This window comes from Paramormyrops kingsleyae, chromosome 6 (assembly GCF_048594095.1).
Source record: "Paramormyrops kingsleyae isolate MSU_618 chromosome 6, PKINGS_0.4, whole genome shotgun sequence".
NCBI lineage: Eukaryota > Metazoa > Chordata > Actinopteri > Osteoglossiformes > Mormyridae > Paramormyrops > Paramormyrops kingsleyae.
The window spans coordinates 8,994,439-9,018,776 of record NC_132802.1 but is presented as its reverse complement, the minus strand read 5'-3'; the positions used below and the strand labels follow the sequence as shown (position 1 = coordinate 9,018,776).

At 53.9% G+C, this 24,338-nt stretch overlaps 1 protein-coding gene across 1 annotated transcript in view; it reads right to left on the bottom strand.

The window, feature by feature from the left end:
* Positions 1-24,338, bottom strand: part of plxna2 (plexin A2) — a 132,318-nt gene that overhangs the window by 70,606 nt on the left and 37,374 nt on the right. Inside the window, exon 4 of the mRNA XM_072713588.1 lies at positions 2,610-2,744. Within this exon, the coding sequence (XP_072569689.1) occupies positions 2,610-2,744 (135 nt within the window). The remainder of the gene's footprint in view (positions 1-2,609; positions 2,745-24,338) is intronic.

Sequence of the window (24,338 nt, the reverse complement as noted above, 5' to 3'; positions counted from 1 at the left end):
GGGCACTAACTCACGGACTATTAAATGCTCGCTGCTATATTAAAGGTTTGTATTGACTGTACATTTGCTGTTGTTACCCAGGCAAAACCGACAAACCGTTTGAATTCAGATTGGTGAAAGTGTGGCCTTTGGAGTGTGACCCGTCTCGCTGCATGAGGAAAGGGTCACGACCCTTGAACGCGATCACGCAGATTTTGCTCCTGCCAGCTACTCCAGCATACGTGTGCAGTGTACAGCAGGATCACAGCAAATGCGTATTTTCTGGCTCGCATTGCATGTCCTGCGTGTGTACACGTAGACGTGCATCCACCCCTCAAATGCAAACATGCAAAGCTGTGGCCTATTGTCTACTGCAATCGCTGAAACCTTTGATCCCAGCCCAGTCAAAGCATCAAACAAAGAAAAAAATGTTTAAAAAAGCAAAAGGAAAGAATGTCATGCTAAATGAGAAACAACAGGCCAAACTAAAGACTTTGAGATTTCTTCAAGGTTTTCAGCCTTTTCTTTCAAATAATCGAAATATATAAATAACTATCCTAAGATGTCTTACATGTGGGGAAAAATATAATCCATCATCACACTGTGAATCTAATAGTTTCTTAGTGCAAAACATATGGCACAATTTCTAGTACAGATGCATATTCATGCAGGAGGGGTGGTGAAATCAATTTCTATTCGCTTTTGCTCATCTGAACAAATTGGACTGCCGACACTGGGTGAGGCGTGTGAGAACAGGAGAAGCCCAAATCTGGTGACCCTCCATTTAACGTGACCGCGGGAGGGGGACTGGCCCTGGAGAAAAGGTGGGGGGTGTCCATTCTCCTCCTTCATTGGTCCCAGAACTGAGCGTCGAACTAAATGAATCTTTCCGGGCCATTAACGCCATGGCCATCATCACAGTTAAACCACAGAAACAAGGCATGATGGGCATTTGAGTTTACAGGGTGGGGGATGGGCTGCATGTGGAGCGGCTGGCAGGATTGACAGCTGAGCAGAGTGAATCCGTTTATGAGTGTGAGGTACGAGCGCATTCCTGCCCCCCCTGCCCCATCCCGCCATACCTAAGTACCTCAGAGCTCCGGGAGATGGGTGAAGGTGAATCCGCCATCACGGCTGCCTCTCACGCCAACCTGGCTGCTCTCCTGCCCCGCCAGACACAGTACTGCATTGTTATTCCGGGCGGGAAGCCGGAGCCGGGCCCAGATCTGTCCGCGCCCTACTCCTAATTCACCATCATCCCTCCCTTTGTTCATGTCCGGAAAAATCCCCCGGCCCTTCCCCCACCCCCCCCCGGTCCTGGTGGGAGATTAGGGATCTGGGCTCTTTTAGGAGTATTAGCCCCTTCTCCTCCACAGGTGAGGGACAAACCCCAAAATATCACTCCTGTGAAAGGGCCGGGGAGGAGTGGCGGCCGCTCTTCTCCACTCAAAGGCTCCACGTTGGAGTGGCGGCCTTCGCAATCCCCATGACCCGGCTCTGAGAGGCACAAGGCTGTCCCTCATACGCCAATTGACAGTAATTATTTTATACATTAATTTTACATCACATTTATTTAGCCCAAGCTTTTATCCAAAGCAATGTCAAATTAAGAAAGCAGGGTCAGTCAGTCCCTGGAGCAACTGGGGTAAGGGGGCCCCTCTGAGGGGCCTGACAGTGACATCACTCAGCCAATGATGGGATTGGAACCGATGACCTTCCAGACACAGCACAGCATTCCAACCCACTGATACATTACTGTGCGTTCTGATTTCAGACTCCGCCTATCCCACATGGTTTGGGTGTTAACTCCCCCCGCGCCCCCTCCCATTAGGCCAAAGATGAAGGCAGATCCCGTGGCAGGGAGAACCCGGTGGGGTCAAACGCGAGTGTCACAGACAGTGACCTTCATGACCACCAGTGGACGTGGCAGCAGGCACTCAGAGATACAGAACCCTGGCGGCAGGAATCTCACTGCGATCCATGGACCATCATTTTTCCGATATTATCAGGTACGTCCAAGTGGTCCAAACTGGAGACGTCAGAGTGAGAGGAGAAACACTGGCGGTGGTGGGGGTGTCCGTCCCGAAAAACAGCGGTGTGTGTGTGTATCTGTATGGTGGGGGGGGGGGGGGGGCATGATGAGAGAGGACCCTCACCCTGTGGTCTCCATCCCAAACTCGAGCCCCATGCAGCCTTGGCACCCACCCCTGTGACCAGCTAGCCCGGGGCCTCTTAAAGTATTTTTAAAGGAGGGGGGGTAAATGAGGGGGGAGGAGTCATTCGTCACTTGGTGGGACGTGGCGGCCGCCCTTTGAGTCTCATCTGCCCCCCCCCTGGCTGAGTCTGACGGTTATCAGCCGCACTTCACTCTGTCACCTCATTATAAGGACGGCGCAGTGACCTTGAGGTCCATCTCCATTCTCTATCTCCAGCTGCCCTCCCCCCCACCCCCGCAGAAGCAGCAGAACCCCCCCCCCCCCCCACCCACTGGCCTCATTTCTCTCTTCTGCGTTGCGACACACTGTCACCCCCACCCCGCCCACACCGTACAGACTCCTAATTGCGAGCGCAGATACACGCCCACTTTGAAAATCTGCCAGCCGCTTGTTCCCGCCCCTTCCTCTGCTCACCTGTCTGTCAGACATGACGTAGAGGAAGCTGCCATCCAGGGAGAAGGCCATGTCGCGGAGGATGGGGCTCCCATCCTGCATGACCAGCACCGTCTCGTACTGGACCCCGCCGTGTGGGGGGCCGTCCACCCGGATCTGTAAGGCAGAGACAGGAAAGACTGTTAAACCTCTTCAGCCCTGTCCACAACACATATCCTATACAGTGGCATATACAGGCATAGGGCCACAGCTGACAGTTAAAGTTGATTGGTCCGCTCCCCTGTCAGTCACCAATTTCATGCGTGTCATTGGCTAAGAATATGGTTGGCCCCTCTCTATGAATTCTGGCCCCTCTTATGCCCCAAACCATAAAAAAAATCCTACAATGCCCCAGCTAACCCCAAGCCTTTGTCCCTGCCACCCACAACAAACAGACCCCCTCCCCCACGTTTAAAAGCAAAAGAGATGGTCTTCCAGCAACAGTAAGCAGAATCCAGGCTAAGCTGTGGGCAGATGTTAGCTAACCTCCACATACCAGCAGGGGGTGTCAGTGAGCAAAGCAGAACCTTTGCTCAGGATGTGGCCCGGTGGCCGGGATGCGACTCCTCCCTGACAACGTCGCCCACACAATGCCACCACAGCTCACTCCGCCATCGTGACCTACAGCAGCTGTTCAGGCCCGGCCCGTTCCCCACGTCCATGCCAGGGGGGCAGCATGGGGGCTGCGTGTGGGTGTAGGGGCGCAGGACGGAGCCCAGGCTCCGACACCCCTCAGATCCACACCCCCTCATCTGCCAGAAGCTTACAAAGCTGGCCCATGTCCCAGGGTGGGGGTCAAGTGACGGTCATGCATCTGTCTACGGCGACACAGAGCTCAGGGCTTCCCTAGGAAGAATAAGCAAGCACCCCCCCCCCCCCCCCAAAACACACCACAGAGGGCGGAGCTTAATCAGACTTGGGGGTGGGGTAGACGCCCTGACCGCTGCAGTCTGACTTATCCACAGGCAGCACACGTGTGTGAAAGCACACCTGGAGTCACATGAGAGTCCCTGGGGGTGTGTGACTGTTTCATCTGCTTAGCGGCCCTGTGTGATCTGCTTTGAATCCCCCCCCAGTGATGATATTCACACTGGACAAAGATCTGAGAGGGTGCTGCACTATGAAAAGGCACCACTAAACTGATTCAGATATAAATCTGAAATATAAACTGCCCGGGGTCCCCAAACGCTCACACACACACACACACACACACACACACACACACACACACACACTCGCCTGCGTCCCTGGAAACAGAAGCCTGACTTACTTCCCAGTCTCTGCATCTCAATCTCGAGCATCTGTGACCCTGCCCCCCCCCATACAGCTAGAGGACCCCCCTCCCGATTCCCCCTTTGCCCTGTTGTCTTTGGCAATGACCCATATGAAGGTTAAAAGAGCCCCTTTAACCCCCCACGTCCCCAGTAACATGATACGATTAAAGAATATCCCCCCCCCTCCCTGCTCATTCGGGTTAATTTATTCCTTCACCGAGACACACGGAGATAAAAACGAATTGCTCCCATCCTGTTCCCTCCGATCCCCCCCCCCCCCCCATCCCAGGCATCACGGGGAGATAATGGAAATTGCATTAATGGTGACCCCCGCGACCCATTTCTGGCGCCGACACAGCCGGGTCGGGCAGGGCGGTACAGCCCGGTGAAGCTAAGTGACCTGGGGCAGGGTGCCGCCCCATCCAGGGAGAGGCCCTGGTTCTGGGAGGGGCTGGTATAGCGAGCATGCACCTGAGCCCCGCCCTGCTCCCCCCATGGCCGCAGGGAAGGGCCTGACCATGCCGCGCTTGCCATTCGGAATGACGCAGCAATTTCCCCCTGGGGGACAAACGGCACGACCCCCATCCCCGCCCGCCTAGTGCTGAGGCAGCAGGACACAGTTGCGGGCTGACGCTTATTCATGTGGGACTTGGGGTTTTTAACGTTGACCTCAGCATTGCCTGCGGCACAAGGGGAGGCAGTTTGAGTGCCGATGGTGGGGGGGGGGGGGGCAAGGTTCAGATTCCCCTGGGGACAGGCTGAAGGATGGTCTGGGCTTGATGACAGAACATGCAGCGTGTCTCATCCTGCTACAGCGCCCCCGCTGCCTTGATACATGCTCAGCGGGGAGGCTTCTGCACCTGAACACCCCCAGCTTACCCCCAATAGAGCTTATGGTTCCCCCCCACCCTCCAAGACCGATGTGAACCTGAACGCCTAACTGTATAGTGAAATCTGACTTTAAGGATTTTGAAGAAACTGGTCACGCCTTTCCAAGCGAGGCCCCAGAGCACGGGTGTGGAAGCCCATTTGTTGGGAAAGAAAGACACATGGATCTCCGCAGAACGTTCCACTTGGAGGGGCCTCCAACCCCACAAAGACCGTTAATGCTCACGGCTACGATCGGACCTCAATATACCTAACTGTCAACGTGTGTCCCAAGACCAGTTGGTCTGCCGGGAGTTGACGGAGCGTCAAGAATGCATTTTCCCAAAACACAGGACCACGGGGCGTCATCGGAAAGACAAGACCCGCTGCAGCCGGCGTGAGGCACGCCGGACGAGTGAAGACATGCTCTCTGGGTCTGGCAAAGCGCCAGCAAACCGTCGGGAGCGGGCGGCACTACAGAGAGAGCAGAGAATGGTAAGTGAGCATAAGCCAAGACAGAAGGGCCGGGTTCGGGCGTGTCGATCTCGGAGTAGAACAGCTGCAGACTCCTCCCTGCTGGAACTCTGGGTTCCTGATGGAACCTTGGGGCTTGATAACCCGCCGCGGCACGATGCTCTTGGCACCAAGCAGTGGGCGAGGTTCCGGTTTGATGCAGCTGGGCGTAACTTGGCCGGTAACAACGATCCCGGGTTGGGCGTTGGAACGTTTGACGGAGGATCCCAGACGACGGCGACTTCACGGAGTTTGCAGTGTGAAGAACGGTCAACGCAGCTAACGGATCAGGTCATTAGGGAGAACCGTGATGAGAATAAGGGCCCTTCTGCTGTGCTCCCCCCTCCCCACCACCTCACCTCCCACCCATAACTAACACTGGCTGCCAATCAACTTCCACATGAGCAGAGCAGCATCAGTAAATTTGATGTGCTTGTATTTATTTGTTTGGAAGGGGGTGTGGATCCAAACCCTTTATCTTCCCCCCCATCCCTTGAGCAGCACTCCTCCTCAGTCGCACGCCTCCCTGCACAGCGCCTCCTGCCAGCCACCTGCCATGTCACCCCCGCCACCTCGCAGTCGGGCGCTTGCAAGAAACGGGAACCTCCGGGGGGAGCTTAAAAAACCCGCAAAGTAAAGCCGCTCTCACCCCCGGGATCGGGCCGCTCTCCATCCCACCCGTGTTTGTGCTACACTGGCGCTGGCGTCTGCCATTAACAGCCGAATCATCACACACCACTGCCGCCTAAAATCCGATACGGCACCCCCACCCCCCACCCACCCTCACTATGGCTGCCATTCGTTCCCCATCTAGTGGACCCTGGTTTGCATGCATACTGTGATCGTCCAATAGGAAAGCGACACCTCTAAGTAACCATATGAATTGGGGGTGATCCTCCCCATTTAATTTATGGACAATCTCATGCTCCAGTGGCTGAGCTTCCCAAATGCACCGATGTGTTTGCTTAACCCCCCCCCCCCCCCTCTGTCTCCCCATGGTACCATCCCTGCACCCCCCCCCCCCGGTAGGCCAACCCTAACCCTACCATTACTGAACAAACAGCTAGCTGATAGAGAACAAGGTGCCCTGTGAACCCAAACAGGGAGTTTGCGGGGGGGGGGGGGGGGTGGATTGCGGGGGCATGGTGAGACTCAAGCCCACGCCAGCTGCATCTACGGCAGCCCGTTAATTACCGCCATGCATCACGGCAGACAGAGCGCGTCCCCTGGGGGGGCTGCCCCGCATCCGTCTTTCCGCAGGATCAGCAACAAGCTTATGCATACCAGCCAATCACGTCGCGCTGGGGGCGGGCCGTGTCCCACTCTACACCAACCCCCTCCCTTGCAGTTCGTCGGCAAGGATAACCTACTGTGGGGGGGACACCCACTACGCGGACACCCACCAAAGGCGTACGGTGGGCCGCAAGTGACTGGCGCCAAGCGCAGTAGCGGGAAGGGGGCGGCATGCCAAGCATCATCCCGGGGAAATCGCTCCGGGAAAACAAGCTTTGTTTCAGAACAAATAAATAACTCCCTCAGGCGACCGCTGGATGTCAATAGCAAAGTACTCTGTGGTCTGCACTCTACTCACTCCACTCCATCTCTCCATTTCCTCCCCCTCTCCCTCGCTCTCTCACTGTCCGGCTCTCACCCGCTTCCCCGCGCCAGTAAAAACTGACAGAAGTTCCCACAGAACCCGCACGCTGCGGCGTCAGCTGTTTTTAACGCACACTCTTCCTCTCCAGAAGCCGGAGCCCGGATTAAGAGCGGTGATGATATCAGACCAGGAATAACCCTGATTTCCCGAAACATTAACACACATCTGAGCACCGCAACAGACCAGCTATATTTAAGCATAAACACCAGAAAGGAAGCCAGGGAGGAAATGTAGTGTCAGTCCCGTACTGTCAAAATCTGCACTTAACAACCACTGGCTAAAGATTATCCTTAACTATCTTTTAACCCAGTCCCTGGGGATCCCCAGAGACTCCACATTTTTGCTCCCTCCTGGCTCACAGCACACGTGAATCACAGAACCAACCAATCAAGAAAGCCGAATACTTGATGCAAGTGTGACGGGAGCTACTGTAGGAGGGAGCAAAAATGTGAACTGTCCGGGGGTCCCTGAAGCACAGTTTTAAGGGGATGCAGAGTTAGTGGGCCCTGGTGAAACCGACTGTACCGTCCTGACTTGGCCCCCATCTCCCTATCCCACACACACACCTCTGCTGATCAAGTCAATAAGGAAACCAGTTCTTATATCCATCCACACATCATCCAAAACCATATATTCAGTATCGTAAGCCTGGACAGGGGACATTCTGCACGCAATGTATGAGATGTAAGTCCATTGCAACACACACAGTTATACACCACGGACAATGTAGGCTCCAAATCAGCTATGATCCATGATTTTGGGCTTTAGAGGGAAATGGGTTTGCCAGGAGGAAAACAGACATGCACACCTAGATACAGGAGCATGAATCAAACCCACAGCACGGGTTGTGCGAGTCCAGCGTGTTCCCCACCGGTCCACTGCACCGCCCCTGTTATTTGAGTCAAATCTAATTCCAGGAGACGTGGATTATTGTTATTATTAAGCAGCAGGACTCGGCTTGCAGAATGACACGGTAATCATCAGAAAACGCTGGAAACACAAGCCGACGCTCCGCATCAAAACAAAAACAAATGTCAATTTTCCAGGGTTTAATTCTAGACGACCAGCAGGAGCGGCACGATCTTGGCATTAAGCAACACAAATCAGGGACATGCCGGAAGAACAGGATCAGCGATCACCTGTAAGCAACTTAAGCTGGAAAGAACAGGAAAAATCAGCATCAGGAGTCGAATCTGAATGAAGGTGAACAGATCTGGAGAGATGGTACCGGGTCACTCTTCAGTCACTTTTGTCGTGGGACAAATCCATGAGGAGTCCATGCCGATTTAATAAGTGGTGCACATCTCTCAAACCTGATAACTAGACAGGAACAAGTCATATCTGGTCTGAAGTTCCCTACGCAGGATCACTCCGCCCTGGTCAAATAACACATTACGGTGACGGTGCCCAAGCACCTAGCCAAAATGTAACAGATAAGAACCTGCCTCATCACCACGCCCCCTCTGGTCCTCCAGAGGAGATCCATCCTGCTCTTTAACTGGGCCCAGGCCTCAAACATCAGTCTCCACTGGGGGGACCAGGCAAACTGGGACACAATGGACTGGACCATGCAGACATCAGTTCCATCTGCTTCCGTCGCAGCTGGTGACAGACCCCAGGAGATGGTCAATAAAGAGAAGGCTGTTAGAAATAAGGCCTTTGGGGGACGGGGGGGGGCACAGGGCCTGGCACGGGCACAGATCACGAAGCACCGTAAGAAGGTCCTTCCATGGTGCTCCGGGTGTGTGATTAAAGAGAACCACTGGGGGAGGGGGGGTGGGGGGGCTGTCAGATTGGGACCACATACGTCGCCAGCAGCAGATAAATCGAGGGGGGAGGGGGGTCAGATGGAAAGCAGTCTCTGGGTCATCTGATAGACTAAGCCTCTCGGAGGAGGCGTGAGCGAGGACCTGAGCGAGAGAACAGGAGCCTCTTTGCCTGACAGTGCTCCAGCCACCCCCATTCCACCATTAAAACCATAGTGGGGGGGATTCCTGGTTACGAATCCCCCGTCCATGACACTGAGCGATACAGGAAATCTATCCGGCATTTCCTGTCTCCAAGGCCGGACTGAGGGACCGGCAGTGACTTTCCAGGCCAGCTCTCGTGTGTGTATGTATGTTTAATGCATATGTGTGTCCACATGCACACTCCTGCCCGCGGGTAGATCTCACTAATCAATACTTTTAGCGTGAGCAGATTTGGGGCTCACACTTCTGACTGGTGTCCAATGATAGACATCAGATGACCTTGGCCGCACCAAATCAACCCCCCCCCCCCCCCACCTCCTACCCACACGACACACATTCTGCTTCACTGCGATAAGGCCAAAAGCTACACAGGTTTAGCCAACAGCTGCCTGGAGAGTCAAGGGTGTTGACGAGCCCTTTCGTTTAAACGACGTTCATGGTCCCAGAACTCCCATGAACAGACGATCTGAGCAGGACTCACAGGACAAAAGGCTGTTAGCAGATTCTGACAGTCAGTCAGTGACGCTGTCATTATCAGCCTGTAACTGCCGCTCTGCATGAATCAGAAGTTCATTGGTTAAATTGCCAGCTTTTCGCATCAATCTGTCGGCTCATTTTATGGAATCACTCCGGTGCTAGAGTTAAACTGCCCTCCGCTTCAGAGATTTCAGCTCCGCACGACATGAATGCCAGGTTTCATAGCTCACACACAGGGAATTAAGCTAAACGCTTTAAGTATCGACATTTACAAAGCATCCGTGTCTGGCTTTGAAACTCCGCAGATCGAGTCCTTTGATGCTCTGGTCTCTCTTTTTAAGGAATACAAACACAGATCTGTTAAGGTGACCGATGAAAATTCACAATTACCGACACGAAAGCCACTCGGCCGGATCTGAATCACAGGTGTCACTGTGCCCCCTGACCTCTTCCTCACCTGGACTGGCCCATCCCGGATGCACCACACCGTGATTTCTCGGCGGTCCAGTCACGCAAATAAGCCTCTGATTAATCAGGCGCCGCTGCTCCGAGCGGGAGCCCCCTGAGGGGCCCTGATCAGCCGGCACCCCCCCTCCGCCGGACCCACAATGCAGCGGGGCACACAGATGTAGGTAGACACAGACATAGGTAGTCACTCACAGACCTACACTTCATGGATTCAAAGGTCGCACTGGGGAATAGGACCCCCCACTGTGTTTTTTTTTTTTTTTGGGGGGGGGGGTGCTGGCCAGCTGAATCCCCTGAATGCCCCCTTCTGCCAGCCGGGTGTGTAGGATTACATACATTTTAAAGGCCTGTATCTACAATTAAGAAGCACTGATCAGTCCCGTGACCGGGCCGTGAGATAAAGACAGGGCTTATATCTACTTACAAGCCCCTCTGTCTGCCGCTTCCTACTGAACAAAAAGGGACATATTCTTTTAATCAGGAAACGCGGAGGATGCTGGGATAGCCTGGCGTGAGGCCAGCAGCTGATTCCATTACGGTCCCAAGATATTTCTCTGTATTGGAGCTGTGATGAGGAGGATCTTGCACCTTCCTCCTCTGAGACTGGGCCAAATCTGCACAAAAGCCGCAGGCTGAAAGTCGATTGGCCCCTGGAGAACCCCCTTCCCTGTCACTCACCCATTCAAAACATATCATTGGCTGATGATAAGGTTGGCCCCTCTGTAAGAATTATGGCCCCTCTGATACCCTACCTTAAAAAAAGGGGGGAGAGGCACATCACACCATGACTGGTGGCTTTAAATTCAATGAAGGAGGGGCCATTCCTTTCATGGGTGACAGGGACATGGCTTAGACAGTGAGGGACAAGGAAGGGAGAAACAAACTAGTGCTGGTCTCGGGTACGTAGGGGGGCAAAATGAAACACAGCCCCCAAATCGAGACCAGAACCAAGGGGAAGCCCCCCATCTACCCCCGGATGGACAGCACTGCCAGTTCGTACCAAGGAATCATTTCCTTTATTGACTAGAAGTCGACCCATAAATTTCAATCGGAGGAATACAAACAGGCATAACTCAAATGGGCTTTGACGGCGGCCGGTCCGTCGGGGCATCCGGGGTCACTCACACACGGTTCTCAGGACGACTCTTGTGAAATTGATGTTTTGGATATTTTGATTTAATCCTTACAATTTGTGTTTTTGTTTAAAGAGATGCTTGAGTTATCTCAGTGTGTGCTTTAATTTATTCGTTAATGTATTTACATATTTATGTTCTACATTACCCATAATCCTGTGTGGGCTTACTGATGTAACGGGATGGGGAAGTAGACGAAAAGAGAAGTAAGAAAGATGGAGGTACTGCCATCCAGATGACATTTACATTAGTCTAAGTCTATGTTTGAAAGTAAAGAGATTTGAAAGGTCAGTTTCTGTGTTTTGGCTTTGTGACTCGAAGATAGTTTATCTATCAACAACGAGCAGCTCAGAGAGGCATGGGTAGGGTCCGGTCCGGACCAAGAGGCTGACGATAGTCATGCGAGCTCGTAGTCATGTAACGCTGGGACCGGCCCCTGGCACACATACAGACAGACAGACAGACACAGACACACACATACAGACAGACAGACACAAACACACACATACAGACAGACAGACAGACACAGACACACACATACAGACACATACACACACATACAGACAGACACACACACACACACACATACAGACACATACACACACATACAGACAGACACAGACACATACAGACAGACAGACACAGACACACACGCATACAGACACATACAGACAGACACAGACACATACAGACAGACAGACACAGACACACACGCATACAGACACATACAGACAGACACAGACACATACAGACAGACAGACACAGACACACACGCATACAGACACATACAGACAGACACAGACACACACACACACATACAGACACAGACACACACAGACACAGACACACACACACACATACAGACACACACACACACATACAGACACAGACACATACAGACACAGACACACACACATACAGACACATACAGACAGACACACACACAGCCAGCTATTGCATCTCCAGCGTGCACCATCATAAATCCTGTTGTTTATGCACAAAAAAAATAATTACACACAAAATGAAAATAGTACAAGCAGTGACTCCACAGCACTGTTCTGCAATAAGAAACTTTTTGGGGGGGGTGGGCTGCCGACGCTGTGAGGCAGGAATGCACACTGGGCACCCTGCCTCAGACTGAGCGGGCGCAGGGGAGGAAAACATTTAATTAACTGGACATGTGTCTGCTCGACGTGTTGGGGGGTGGGGGGGTGGGCTGGTGGTTAAGCAGCAGGGTATGTATGCCTGCATGCTGGCCTGTGCGTCAGCCTGGGCCCCAGTCGAAGGGTGGGGGAGACAAGGGCCCAGCGAGTCTGCCGAGGTGGACAAACGCGACCTCCGGGGCGCAGCAGAGCTGACCAGAACCTCCCTTCGATTCCAAAGCTAGAGAGGGAGGCAATGGGACCCATGGTGGCTCGGCAGGAAGGAAATTCCGAGGATGTGAGAACGCGGTCAGGAGGCTGGCAGGCACGACGGACCGCTGCACATCAACACCAGAAGGGGGCGCCGGGGGGGCGGCTCCCAGCACTACGTCGGCGCTGACCACTGCCATGAGGATCCATCTGTGTAAATGGTACACAAAAGGCTGGGGGGGTGGGGGTGTGGTTGGAGGAGTGGGGCGGGTTCCCGGTTTGTTGTATGGAAATGATGACTAAACAATGCCAATTGGTCTTGTGGGGGGGGGGCGGGGGGTTGGATCGCCGGAGAGGAGACCAGCTGACAGCTGGAGGGCCGCACTCGTTGTCTCAGGACCAACCGTCAGCTCCGCCCAGGGGGGAGTGACGTGACGAGCAGACAAACAGAGGAGCGATGAAGGCCATGTTAACAACAGAGGACATTTATAGGGGCAGGGCCACAGGCTCCCAGCTGGAAGAGGATTGGTCCACAGAGTGCCCCCACCCCTGTCAGTGCCCCTCTGTATGAATTATGGCCCCTCTTATGCCCCCATCTTACACTCGACCCTGGGGAAGGGAGTGGAGGTGGGAGACCATGGGACTTTTGCGAACAGGCAGTAGAGTACCGGAGATTCAGACCAGCGCCATATAGGTCAGAGAGCGTGTGTGAGCAGGGCCCTGCCTGATTGGTGCATGCCTAACGGCCTGCATGACTGGGCCACACTTGCCAGACTGTCTGATTGGCGCACATCAGGTGGCTCGCCCGCCTGATTGGTGGGTCATGGAACAGTCATGGAGACCACATCTGTCATTGGTCTCCAGGTCTGTACAGTCTGTACAGACTTTTGGAAGGTGGGGTGGGGCTTCCCAAGGCGGGCCTGCCTCCCATGCCTCAGAGAATTCCGTGACAATTAGTACAGCTCATCCTCTGCATCCCACCGCTGATTCATAGGCCCAGGGCAGGGGTGTTGGCGTGTTCTCAGTGCCGGTGCTTCCTGCAGGATCACCTGCGATACAGCTGCTTCCTGTGCCGTGAAATTTGTGGTCATATCTAAGTTCTGGCAAAGCTGGTCCCCAGAGTTGTGGCTGACGGCACCGGCTGTCCTGCAGCAGCCCTGGCACTCTCAGTCCACGCTTAAATTTGGGAAAAATACAAAAAAAAACGGGAACTTTGAGAAGAACTCGCCAGTTATACCTGAACCAAGCAGCCAAACCAGGTGGTGATCTCCCTCAGGGCAGGTCTCTGTCTTTTCCTGAACATTTTTGGAAAATGACCTAAGCACTGCAAACCCCCCCTCCCCCCACTGCCCCCGCCCACACTGGCTGACCACAGACTCCACGGAGTCGCCTGGACTCTCACAAACCCACAGAAAGTACGTGCCTCCTCTCTCTTCCCGGTCCCTCCCCTTCCCGAGTTCCCGCAGGGCCGTCCGGTCCGCCCGGGAATGATTCCCGCTGATGGCGGCCACGCCGCTATCGTCCGCACTCTCCACTCCTGCCTCTGGAGCACACATATGTGTACGTTCCTTCCAGAATGTTCATTCCTTAAAGACCTATTGCTCACCGGCATAATTTCCGTAAGATAACAATCCGTACGTTTCCTGCCAAAAAACGCTTCAGTGATTCCAAAACAAAACACTTAAAAGAACCAGCTAACTTTGATTTCTTTAGGAAAAAAATAACATAAGGCAGCTTCACCCCCAAATAGCCTGCAGGGCTGTTGCACTTGTAAAACTGCCCCCAAAATGTAGTTCCCGGTTTAATATGCTTCTAACCCATTTTCTCAGAGAGAAACCCTCCATCGCCTCCCCCCAAACAAATTGCCTGAACACAGATTCCTGAGTTGACCCGAGTCATACAGAGTCTAGCAGAGGCAGGAAGGAGATTCAGACGCCTAAGCGGCATGGAGACCAGGGTCTGGAGATGCCCCGGCCTCGGCGATCCACAGGGCGAGAGGTGTAGGGCTTCTCCGTAAACCGCACGCACATCATGACCACCTCCCGGAGGTTCAGTTCTGAAATCGGTTCTGTCCCACAAAGAGTCGTTACTCGTTAATGTCACATTGATTCGGTACCACTGCCCCATTCCCGACAATGGTGGCTCTGGCAAGGCGATCGGACAGCCAAGCCTGGGGGGGGGGGGGTGGGATTATTAACAGTTATGGGGGGTAATTATTAATAGTGACTGTACAGGAAGGGAGGAGGTCCAGCTCAGAGATTTCGGTCAGATCACTGGGTCTGTGGCCCGCCTACACACAGGACTCAAAACTACAGAGCAAACGGGCCACGCTGCGGATTGAGTTCACTTCCTGAAAGTGTTACCAGTGTGAGCTTCCGCCCAGAGACAGAAAATCTCTGCGGAGAGGCAAGTGATGCCCCAGGACAGGAGGGCGGCTCAGGACAGGGTGTAATGACAGTCGATTAGACGTCACATCTCCCCCACACACACCCATAATTACTTCAAGGGCCAACCTTATCATTAGCTAGCGACATATCTTGAATCAGTGAGTGGCAGGAGATGGTTCACTCTGGGGGCCAATCAGCTTTCTGCTGGGGCCAGAGTCCTTGTGGCCCAGCTTCAGTATATGCCCCTTATGTCCATGGACTGCACTTCCTGGGGCACCCCCAAATCAGGCACCATGTCCCTTTGGGGCAGAAGAGGGAGGTGCCGCAGGGACTGGCCGCCTCCATAATTCAATAACACATGTGCCCTATGGGGCGGGGGGGCGAGTCAGCCGGCATTGAGGCGGAACTAACAGGCCAGGGCCTCTGTCTCACAGGGGCCTGGGGAACGGGCCCAGCTGACGACCCGCCCGGAGCGTGTGCCACAGTGGGGGAGGGGGGTGCGGGGCGGGGTGGGGGGGCAGCTGGCTGCAGAGAATCAGCGCCCCCGATTGGCTTCTCTGCCTCAAAGTACATGACAGGTGGACGAAACAGGAGGGGGTAATCGATCATCGGTGGGATGAATCAATCACCTGTCTGCTAATGCACCGTGTCACCCCCCCCACGCTCTTTGATAATAAAGCAACCCCCCCTCCCCCCGGATTTCGGCAGAAGGAAGACAGCTCCAGCTGAGATGGGGTTTTTAGGTCACAACCTGAACCCCCCCATGATACTTCTGGCCAAAATCCCCCCCCCGGGCGTCCCATCAGTGCCGCCTGCTTGCTGACACGCTTTGTTGACCCGCTCATTAAGCAAACACAGCCGCCTCCCTGCCTATCCCTCTCTTCGTTTTAATTGAGGGTCTGTCAGCCGTGGCCCGGTCCGATTCCCCTGGCGCCATTAATCCATTTCTACGGCGGGGGGCGTAAATAGCCCCGGATGACACACGTGCAGGTTCCCATAATGCCTCTGCAATGCACATAAATAAGTTTCACATAAAGAAAGATAGGCATTTACCACTTGCCGGTCGTAAACGAATAGGAAGGTTGGCCATTTTTTTTACACCTCACGCGCTTTTCGAACCAGAGTATGAGGGGAACAGACGTTCTGTTACTCACTGAGGAACACGATCGAGTGAGATGGTCTTACCAGGGCAGTGTTTTGTGTCTACAAAATGCTTGCTCTAAAAGCGGAGACCAGCCCAGACCGGACCCAACCAGGCAGTCTACAGTTTGGAAAGACCTCTACGTCGGCTCAAATTGACCACCTGGATCGGATCCAGGCGCCGGTCAGACATGTGGTTAGAGCAAATGCCTCAGTGTCCAGTACATCCTATCCTCATGCCCCCTCCCCCTCCCCCCGCCCCCCCAGAGCCTGACAGATTAGTGACAGAGTGCCCAGCGCAGCCAGACCATAATCCAGCCCAGTGCATGCTGAACACGTCCTCAAGGAAGAGCACTGTAGCTGTGTGCCCCCCCCCCCTAACCAAACACTACACTCCCGCCCCTCCCCTGTCAGTGCCCCCCCCTGCCAACACTTCAATAGTAAACTCCGGAGAGAAAACAAAACACGGAGCCCAATCCAGGCAAACGACACCGAGCCCGACCACGGAAATGTGCAAACGCAAAAGCTGGACATGCAGGGCTGTCATTACGGAAAGCGCGCTCCGAAAATAATGATTTAAGGAAGAAAAAAACAGAAGCAAACCATCAAGGCCACTGTAAAACAGCAGCACGTTGTTGCCAAGACTACAGAGTCACATATTTCGTGAGGATACAGAGGGATAAAAGAGAGGTGATTGCAGCCCCCGGTGTCCCCCCAAAATCTCAGCGGATCTTCTGTTTGTGTGGCGGGCCAGCACCCCCTACAGGACGAGGCTTGGACAGACTTTGGATAATTGGGAAATCATCAACCTGAAACAGCACGGATGGAGAACTGAATCCATCTGAAAGTTAGCAAAACATTCAAATCAGACTCGCATATTTGTATTATATAATATCCAGAAACCAGAATAGCGCGTCAGAAGGTCCGTCCCGCTGTGTCCCATGTGAACCACATTTCGAGTGGCTCTCTGTTTGTTTTGCCCCCCTCCCCATTCTTGTAGGAATGCACAGTGCCACCCGATACCCGTTTAAAGAGCAGACGTGGGCAGTCTGCCCAAAGCCACGGCCCGGGGGCCCCCGCTAACGCCGGAGTTAGACCGAGACACCGCGCGACACGGCGTTAGCCGGGCAAAAGGACAGAGCCTGGAAAGAAAAGCAAAAAACAACACGAAAAACAAAAAATAAGAAGAGAGATGAAGTAGGGAGGGGACCGAAACTGAGCCCCTGTCCTGAGATGGAGCCAAGTGAAAGAGTAGGCCTCGGACCTCGGAACCACAAAAATGACTCACCACAGGAAAACAAAAGAAAAAAGGAATGAGGCATTTAAAAAGAAGCCAAGCGACCTCTCTTGTCTGTCCTGACAGCGGCCTCGTCACTGGTGGTAAGGCTTGCGGTCATTTTCATTTTTTTTTTTAAAGACCCTATTCATCACGGCCCGATTACGTCTTGAGGCCCTGCCACCCACTTCCGGACCCTGCGTCCTGTCGGGGCGGCCAGTTTTATCGCTCAGACAACAAGCGCGCAACAAAGACTCCGAGCAAAGTCTAAAGGGCGGGAGAACGAAGGGAGCGGGATGGGCAGAAGTGGCGAAAGGGTGGGGAGAGAGAGATCACGCCTTCTGAACAAACATGTGACGCTGCACGGCGGCGTGTCGGGCTGCTTGGGAGAGACGGGGGTTGTCTGTGAACTTGAAACAAAAAAGGGGGGGGGGCATGTAAAATTGTGGTCCGTGTAATGAAAGCTCACCTACAGCTCATCTCTGAGAGAAGCTTCCCCTAGAAACTATTATTACAAGGTGCCCCCACCTCCAAAGGTGACATTGAGTGTGGAACAAATATAATATAAAACAATTAAAATACAGTCACTTTACTTTCTGTGTCCTCATTTAGTGTTGAGCACAGAATCTAAACTGAACACTGAAATCTCCCATCATAGTATTAAACATACACTGAATACTAAGATCTCCCATCAAGACAGGACAGATACACTGAACACTACCATCTCATATCAAGACAGGACAGATACCCTGAACGCTAATATATTCCATCAAGATGGGACAGATACACTGAACACTACTATCTCTCGTCAAGACAGGACAGATGCACTGAACACTAATATATTCCATCAAGATGAGACAGATACACTGAACACTAGCTTTGCCCATCACAGTAGGCCAGACGCACTGAACACTAAGGTCTCCCATCAAGACAGGACAGATACACTGAGCACTAAAATGTCCCATCGCAGTATAAAAGATAAACTGGTGTGGCTCCTGGCATGGCGCTTTATCCCGATCAGGCCATAAAAATAAAAACAAATCAAGTTAACGACTCTGAGTTGCTCTTAATCTTCATACGCTGGCAGGTTTGATGATGAGCAAGAGCTTTTTTGGCGTTGGGGTAGTGAGCGTTAAACATCCCTTTATTAACATGTTCCCTGCTCAGAAAATGGGGCCTTTCCTGGTTTTTTGTTTCACTTCACCAGAATAAATCACCAGAACTATGAAAGTAGAGGATGCAGCAAACAATGAGAGCGACCCACGTGCGGCCCCTTGGTGCGACCTCCAGCATGTGTAAGTGAGAGGCAGAGGACCGGCCGTGATGGGTGACACCTCAGCTGCCACTACGCCAGTGGCCATTGGCAGACCGGGTCTCCCTCTCAGGGCCACCATCATCCGTTGACAATAAGCCCTTTTGTTTTGCTTGCAGTTACCATAAAACCAAAAGAAAATAGCGGCCACCCGGCCGTCTTTGTTTTGAAATTAGAGGGAAGACCCAGTGACATTGGTCTGTCCGTCGGGGTGGGGGAGGGGACGTGCCACACCACGGCGACCCCGGGATCCATGGGATGCTGTGCGGAACAGACGCTCCACAATCAGCGGGGCCCATGCCGAGTGTGGCCCCGGCACCTCTGACGGAACCCCCCTGGGCCCCCCCCCCACAACTCAAAGCGAAGCCCCGCGCCCTCCCAGCGGTCTCGGACCCAGGACAGTCTGCCGCCCATATGGCTCCCCCACCCCGACTGCGACTGCGTGCACCGTGGACTGGGTCCATTAAAAAGCCATCGGTCGCCAGTCGGGTTGCTTTACGCCTTTGGTATGCTCAGATTTTATAAGTGCACGGAAAAACAAAGAGGGGAGGAGGGGGGACAAAGGGAGAAAGAAACAAAGGGAGAGAGAGACTGTGATGGGGTGGGAGGTAGAGAAAGACTGAAGGAGGAAGGCAAAGTAAGGACAGGGTGGCGGCAGGGGGGCGGGGGTCTCGCATGCTGTCCTGCTGGACTGTAACAGCCCCCACCAGGTTGTGTTGGCTGCCTGCTACCCCACAGAGAGCCAGAGAGCAAAGCCACATGGGATTACAAAGGGTTGGGGCTGGAAAACATCAAGTCTCAAATTAAAGCAGTTCGTCATTCTGGCTGCTTTTTTGGGCATTACGCAGGTAAAGTCGCATGGATTGGCAGTGTGGGGGCTTCCACACTGTCAAGGGGGTATGGGGGACAGGTCTGGATGACACGGCGGGATCCTGCACAGCCTCTGATGGTGACCTCACTGAAGAATGCCTGACCTAAGCCTAACCCTAAGCCTAACCCTAACCCTAACCAGCTCACTGTCCACGCTGACTGTTCCTCTGATTCATGGCCTCATTGAATGGCATTGCCGGATTCTCTTGGGTGGCATTTGTTTTCCATTGGAGGTGGAGTGTGGCTCAGCGGGTTGCGCCTCATCAGAAGGTTGTTGGTTTGAATCCCGTGCTCATTGGAGTAGCCACATTGCCTTCGGCTCTTGAGCAAGGCCTTGGCACTCCCCACCCCCAAAATGTTCTTGGGTGTACATGTGTCTCAAAGGAGAGTAACATGGGATATGCAAAATCTAAAGAATTCCAGTGTACCTGTTCTCATACAACTAGCAAAAAGGCATCACTTCATGTCCACGATAAGCAGTGCACAGCTCACGTTCCCTTAACGATTTTGCACTTCTTACTGGTCGCTCGCTGGAAGCTCAGCCTAGCTGCACTCCTGTCCAGTTGCCTCCCAGCTGACAGCTGCATGCTGTGATTTATTATCCGTCTCGCTGGAGCGTCGCTTTGGATGAAAGCATCTGTTAAACAAACGCATGCGACTGTAAGTGTGATCAGGGAACGGCACACTCGCCCTCGTGCAAACGGCGAGGCGAGGCAGAGACACGGCTTCGCTGATGCACGGGTGACGCGCCGTCAGCCATGGGCAGACTGAGCCGCACCCCCGGCCATGGTGGCTGCTCCCCCCGCCCTCCCTGCTGACAGTGCCCGGTGCCGTTCCCCCCCACCTCCGGGTCCTTCCGCAGCGTGATAGGTTAATGTGGGAAGAGGGGGATTCCAGGCCACCATGGTGCCACTTGCCAAATAAGCAGCAGTCCTGCCAATCACAGGCCAGCGGGGGGTGGGGGCAGCACTGGCAGCCAATCACAGGCCAGCGGGGGTGGGGGCTGCACTGGCAGCCTGTTCAAAAGATTAGGGGGTTTGACCAGGGGTGTTTGGGCTTTTTGGAGTGCACTGGTCTCAAAGTGACGGAGAAGCTGGGACACGCACACGCACACGTACATACAGAAGTTTGTATTCATGTCTTTGCGGGGACCGTCCATTCTTTTCTATGGGCTAAACCCTAATCCCAACAATGACAACCTTAACCCCGACCCCGGCCTAACCATGACCATAAGTAACCAATCAACATACAAGACTTTTTAGTTTTTTGATACCATTCACAGATTTTTATAAAATTGGGTTTACTCTTGTGGGGACCGAACAAATGTCCCTACAAGGTCATTTGGTCCCCACAATGTAATATATATGTCCACCTACACACACACACACACAGGGGAAACTCCCTGCTCTGCATGTCTGACCTACGGAAACAAGCACTTGATTTCACTGTCGTTAGATATTTCATTTTCACATGGGGGTGGGCAAGGAGAGGTTTCCTGTACTGTCTGTGGCTCTCGAAATGCATCACTCCTGTGCATTTGGTGGCGGGGGAGAAAGGCGGGGACAGAGCTCAGACGCATAATTCTGCCTTGCGTACAAAAGCGGAGGGGTGTGTGTGTGTGTGTGTGTGGGGGGGGGGGGGGGGGGGCGGAGACCATATCTGACAGCACAGCCTCAGCGAGTAACAATTCATCGGTCTCTGATTCTGTTTCCGACGATCCTCCTGCTCTCTGGAGGAGGAAACACGGTCGAAACAGAGATGCAGGTGACATCTCCGCAGGACGGCTCCGCAGTGGACAGAGGCTCTGGACGGATCCCACGGCTTGAAGCTGCCCGTGTTTCCCGCCGCTCCAGAGCCCTGAGGCCGTGGTGCCCCTGTCCGCCCGCGACTGCCGGACGACTGTCACAGCGACCCGCTTATAGCGAAGAGAGGCAGGAAGCCCCCTCGCTCGGATCACAAAGCTGCCCCGCCCCACATGATACATGATCACATGGCCTCTCTATTTCATATTTCCCCTGGATTCCAGACACGGACAGCATTCTTCCCGTAGGGAATTCACTGATTACCTCACATGTCTATTTTCAGTTAGGAGGGGAGGGGGCTGAGGCAGTCAGTCTGTGACAAACCCAAAACCCCATTTTTATGAGCTGCACCCTACTGCCTGGGAATCCTCGGTCACGTTGGCCTCGTGTTTCACCCTGGGGGGGGGGGGGGTGTAAGGGGGGGTGTAAGCGGGTCAGACGAGTCACCCGATCCCTGCCATGGACCCCCTGCTCAGGGCTGTGTCTAGGACGCTTGGTCTGTGCCTTCAGGTTTAAAAAGAAAACATTTGCTTTGATAAATTAGAAGGAAAAATATTTTTTGTCAAACTGCATTAAAGCTGAATTACATTGATTTGGTGAACTCTAGCAGACCTGCTACGTCAAGGCCGCTAAATAAGGGCATTGGCCCCAGCTGAAAGATGATTGGCCCCGAGAGTGCTCCCTCCCATGCCCCCCCTTGTCACTCAGTGAGATATATCATTGGTCAATGATCAGGTTGGCCCCTCTGTATGAATTATGGCCTGTCTTATGCACCCAAGTCCCTAGCTGTCATTTTATAAAGCCAATTCATGGGGTTCAATTCACGCCGACCCCAACGCCGACCCCGCCGCGCGACCCCGGCTGATTGGCCGATTCGGTTGCCGAGCAGGGACGCCTCTACATTCTGGGCCCCCGTGCCCTAACTGCCTGTGACCCCTGTTGACCTCCGGGGGCCATTTCTCGAGAGCTGTTAGGCCTTGAAGGTAAAGCCGACACGGGAGGGACAGCGAGGCGTCACGGGCGCAAACACACACCCACACATGAACACACACTCACGCACACACCTGTCACTTTCCTTCCTTTTCCAGTGTGAACAATGGCTCTTCCATACCACTAATAAGGCGCAGGACCCAGTACAGCCAGCATGGAGGGGGTTGGGGTGGCAGTGGTCGCCGCCCCCCCCCCGTCGTACGCGCCAGAGGGGACGGGACTCCTGGGACAGCTGTCTACCTGCCAGCCGCAGTGGCAGCTTGTTTGCCTCCATTACGAGACGAGCGGGCAGATTCGGAGGGGAGTTCCGCATGGCCCAGGGCGGTCCGCTGAGCCAGCAGTCGGTCCCACAGCCCAGAGACACCACACAATTACGCTGTGGTTCCCATACCTCGTTAAGGAGGACCCCCCCCCCCCCCCCCCGTCTATCCTCAGAGCCTCGCTCGACTGACTGTCAAATGTGCCTCACAAAGTTCCCCACTTCCTGCTGCAGATCCCCCTTGGGATTTTCAGGACTCGCTTTGAGGTCGTGACTCGCCCACACAGCATCCCAGGCTTCGGCCCAAAAAAAAGAGCACCAGCCCTTTAAATGGAGAAGTCACCTGACTTCTCCACTCAAAGGTAATCGCCCGGTGACAGTGACAGGCCGGAGTTACTGCTGTCTCGTGAGCTGATGACCCACCTTGCCCCCCTCACCTCCCCCCCGCAGTATTAGTGGCCACATGCGGTGAGAACCAGCGCTTGCAGGCAAACCACCTACCTGCAGAGGTGACAGTGAATCCTCTGCCGTCCCCCCAAGGGAAAATCCCATGGTGCGCAATGGCAAACATAAACAGCGTGGGGTCAGGGGTCAGCACACTGAGCAGCTTTGAAGCCCCGCCCCTTTGAGCACAGAGCAGGAATGCGTGGCAGCGGCCTCCGGATAACCTCAGAACCAGGGCATTCTGGGAAAGGACGTCACCTCCTATTAAAAGGTGATCCCTGCTCCTCCGAGGGCCGGTTGAGAGGCAGGGGTGTCTCTGCATCACCTCCTGCAGCTGAACTGGCGCTCAGCGTGGATACAGAGGGCAGTACTGACTGCAGCAGAATCACTATGAGCTTCAAAGATGGGGGGGGGGCAGATATCCACACCATTCCAAGTGTGTTTATTGTATTTTGCTGGCACAGGCTATTACTCACTCACATGGCTATTTTTCTAAAGCAAGATGGGAAGGTTTTCTCCTAGGATGTGAACCAGCAACCTTCAGGTTTTAAACCTAGTACCGTAACCAGTGTGTCACCGGCTGACAAATACGGACATGCCTAGGACTGTGCCAAACACCCAACAAAAGGCTCTGGATGTGACTACAGCAGATTATGTCTCATTCTGGGGGGGGGGGTGTCCGTGTGTGGCCTCACGCCTGCGTCTGCATTTGATCGAGTCCCAAGCTGCAGACACGCCGCTAATTACAAAAAGGAATGTCTGACAGGCAGCTGGTTAGATTTCTCCATGGGGGGAGTCCATGAAGGAGAGAGCGAGGGGAGAGAGAGAAAGAGGGTGAATGTCGTGGAGGGGAAGCATTAGCAGTAACACACAGGCGTGATGCCACACGGCTGCGATTTAGCAGCAGAGAGGCTGTCAGATACAGAGGCACAGCAAAGGGCATTAAAGGTCGTGTCTAATCGTCACTGTGTCGCTGCCACGTGGGCACAGATGACACTGTCTTCGGAAAGAAAGACACTCGTGACGGAGTTTATGCTTGTCTGCCTGTCTGTCCCTGTCATACAGCTCATGCCTGCGGAGCGCGACCCCCGCCCCCCCCTCCAAACCTGCCTGTTGTCCTTTACCTCCCTCCTGTGTCAATCCCCACCGTAATGAATTGGCTAATCACAGTTCTCAAGCCTGATCAATGGCTGCATAAAGGAAATGCCTGTAAATTAGAGCAGGGTCCACCAGCTGATCAATTGCAGCTTCCCCCCCCCCCACCTGCATCGGCGAAGTGCACCGACGTCATCTATGGAAAAGCAGCCAACCCCCAGCTCGCCAATGTGTCGGATTTGACCCACCCGGAAAGGCGAGAGAAGCTGCATACAGTATCCCTTCCTGAGGTCAATCTAAGCAGCTGGGACTCAAGCTGACAAACCAAACGCGACAGGGTCTTCGGCGTCCCACCCGAGGGCACAGATCGGCCAGAGCCATGCGCCGCCGATTGGAAATTCCGATGGCGATGACAACAACCCAGC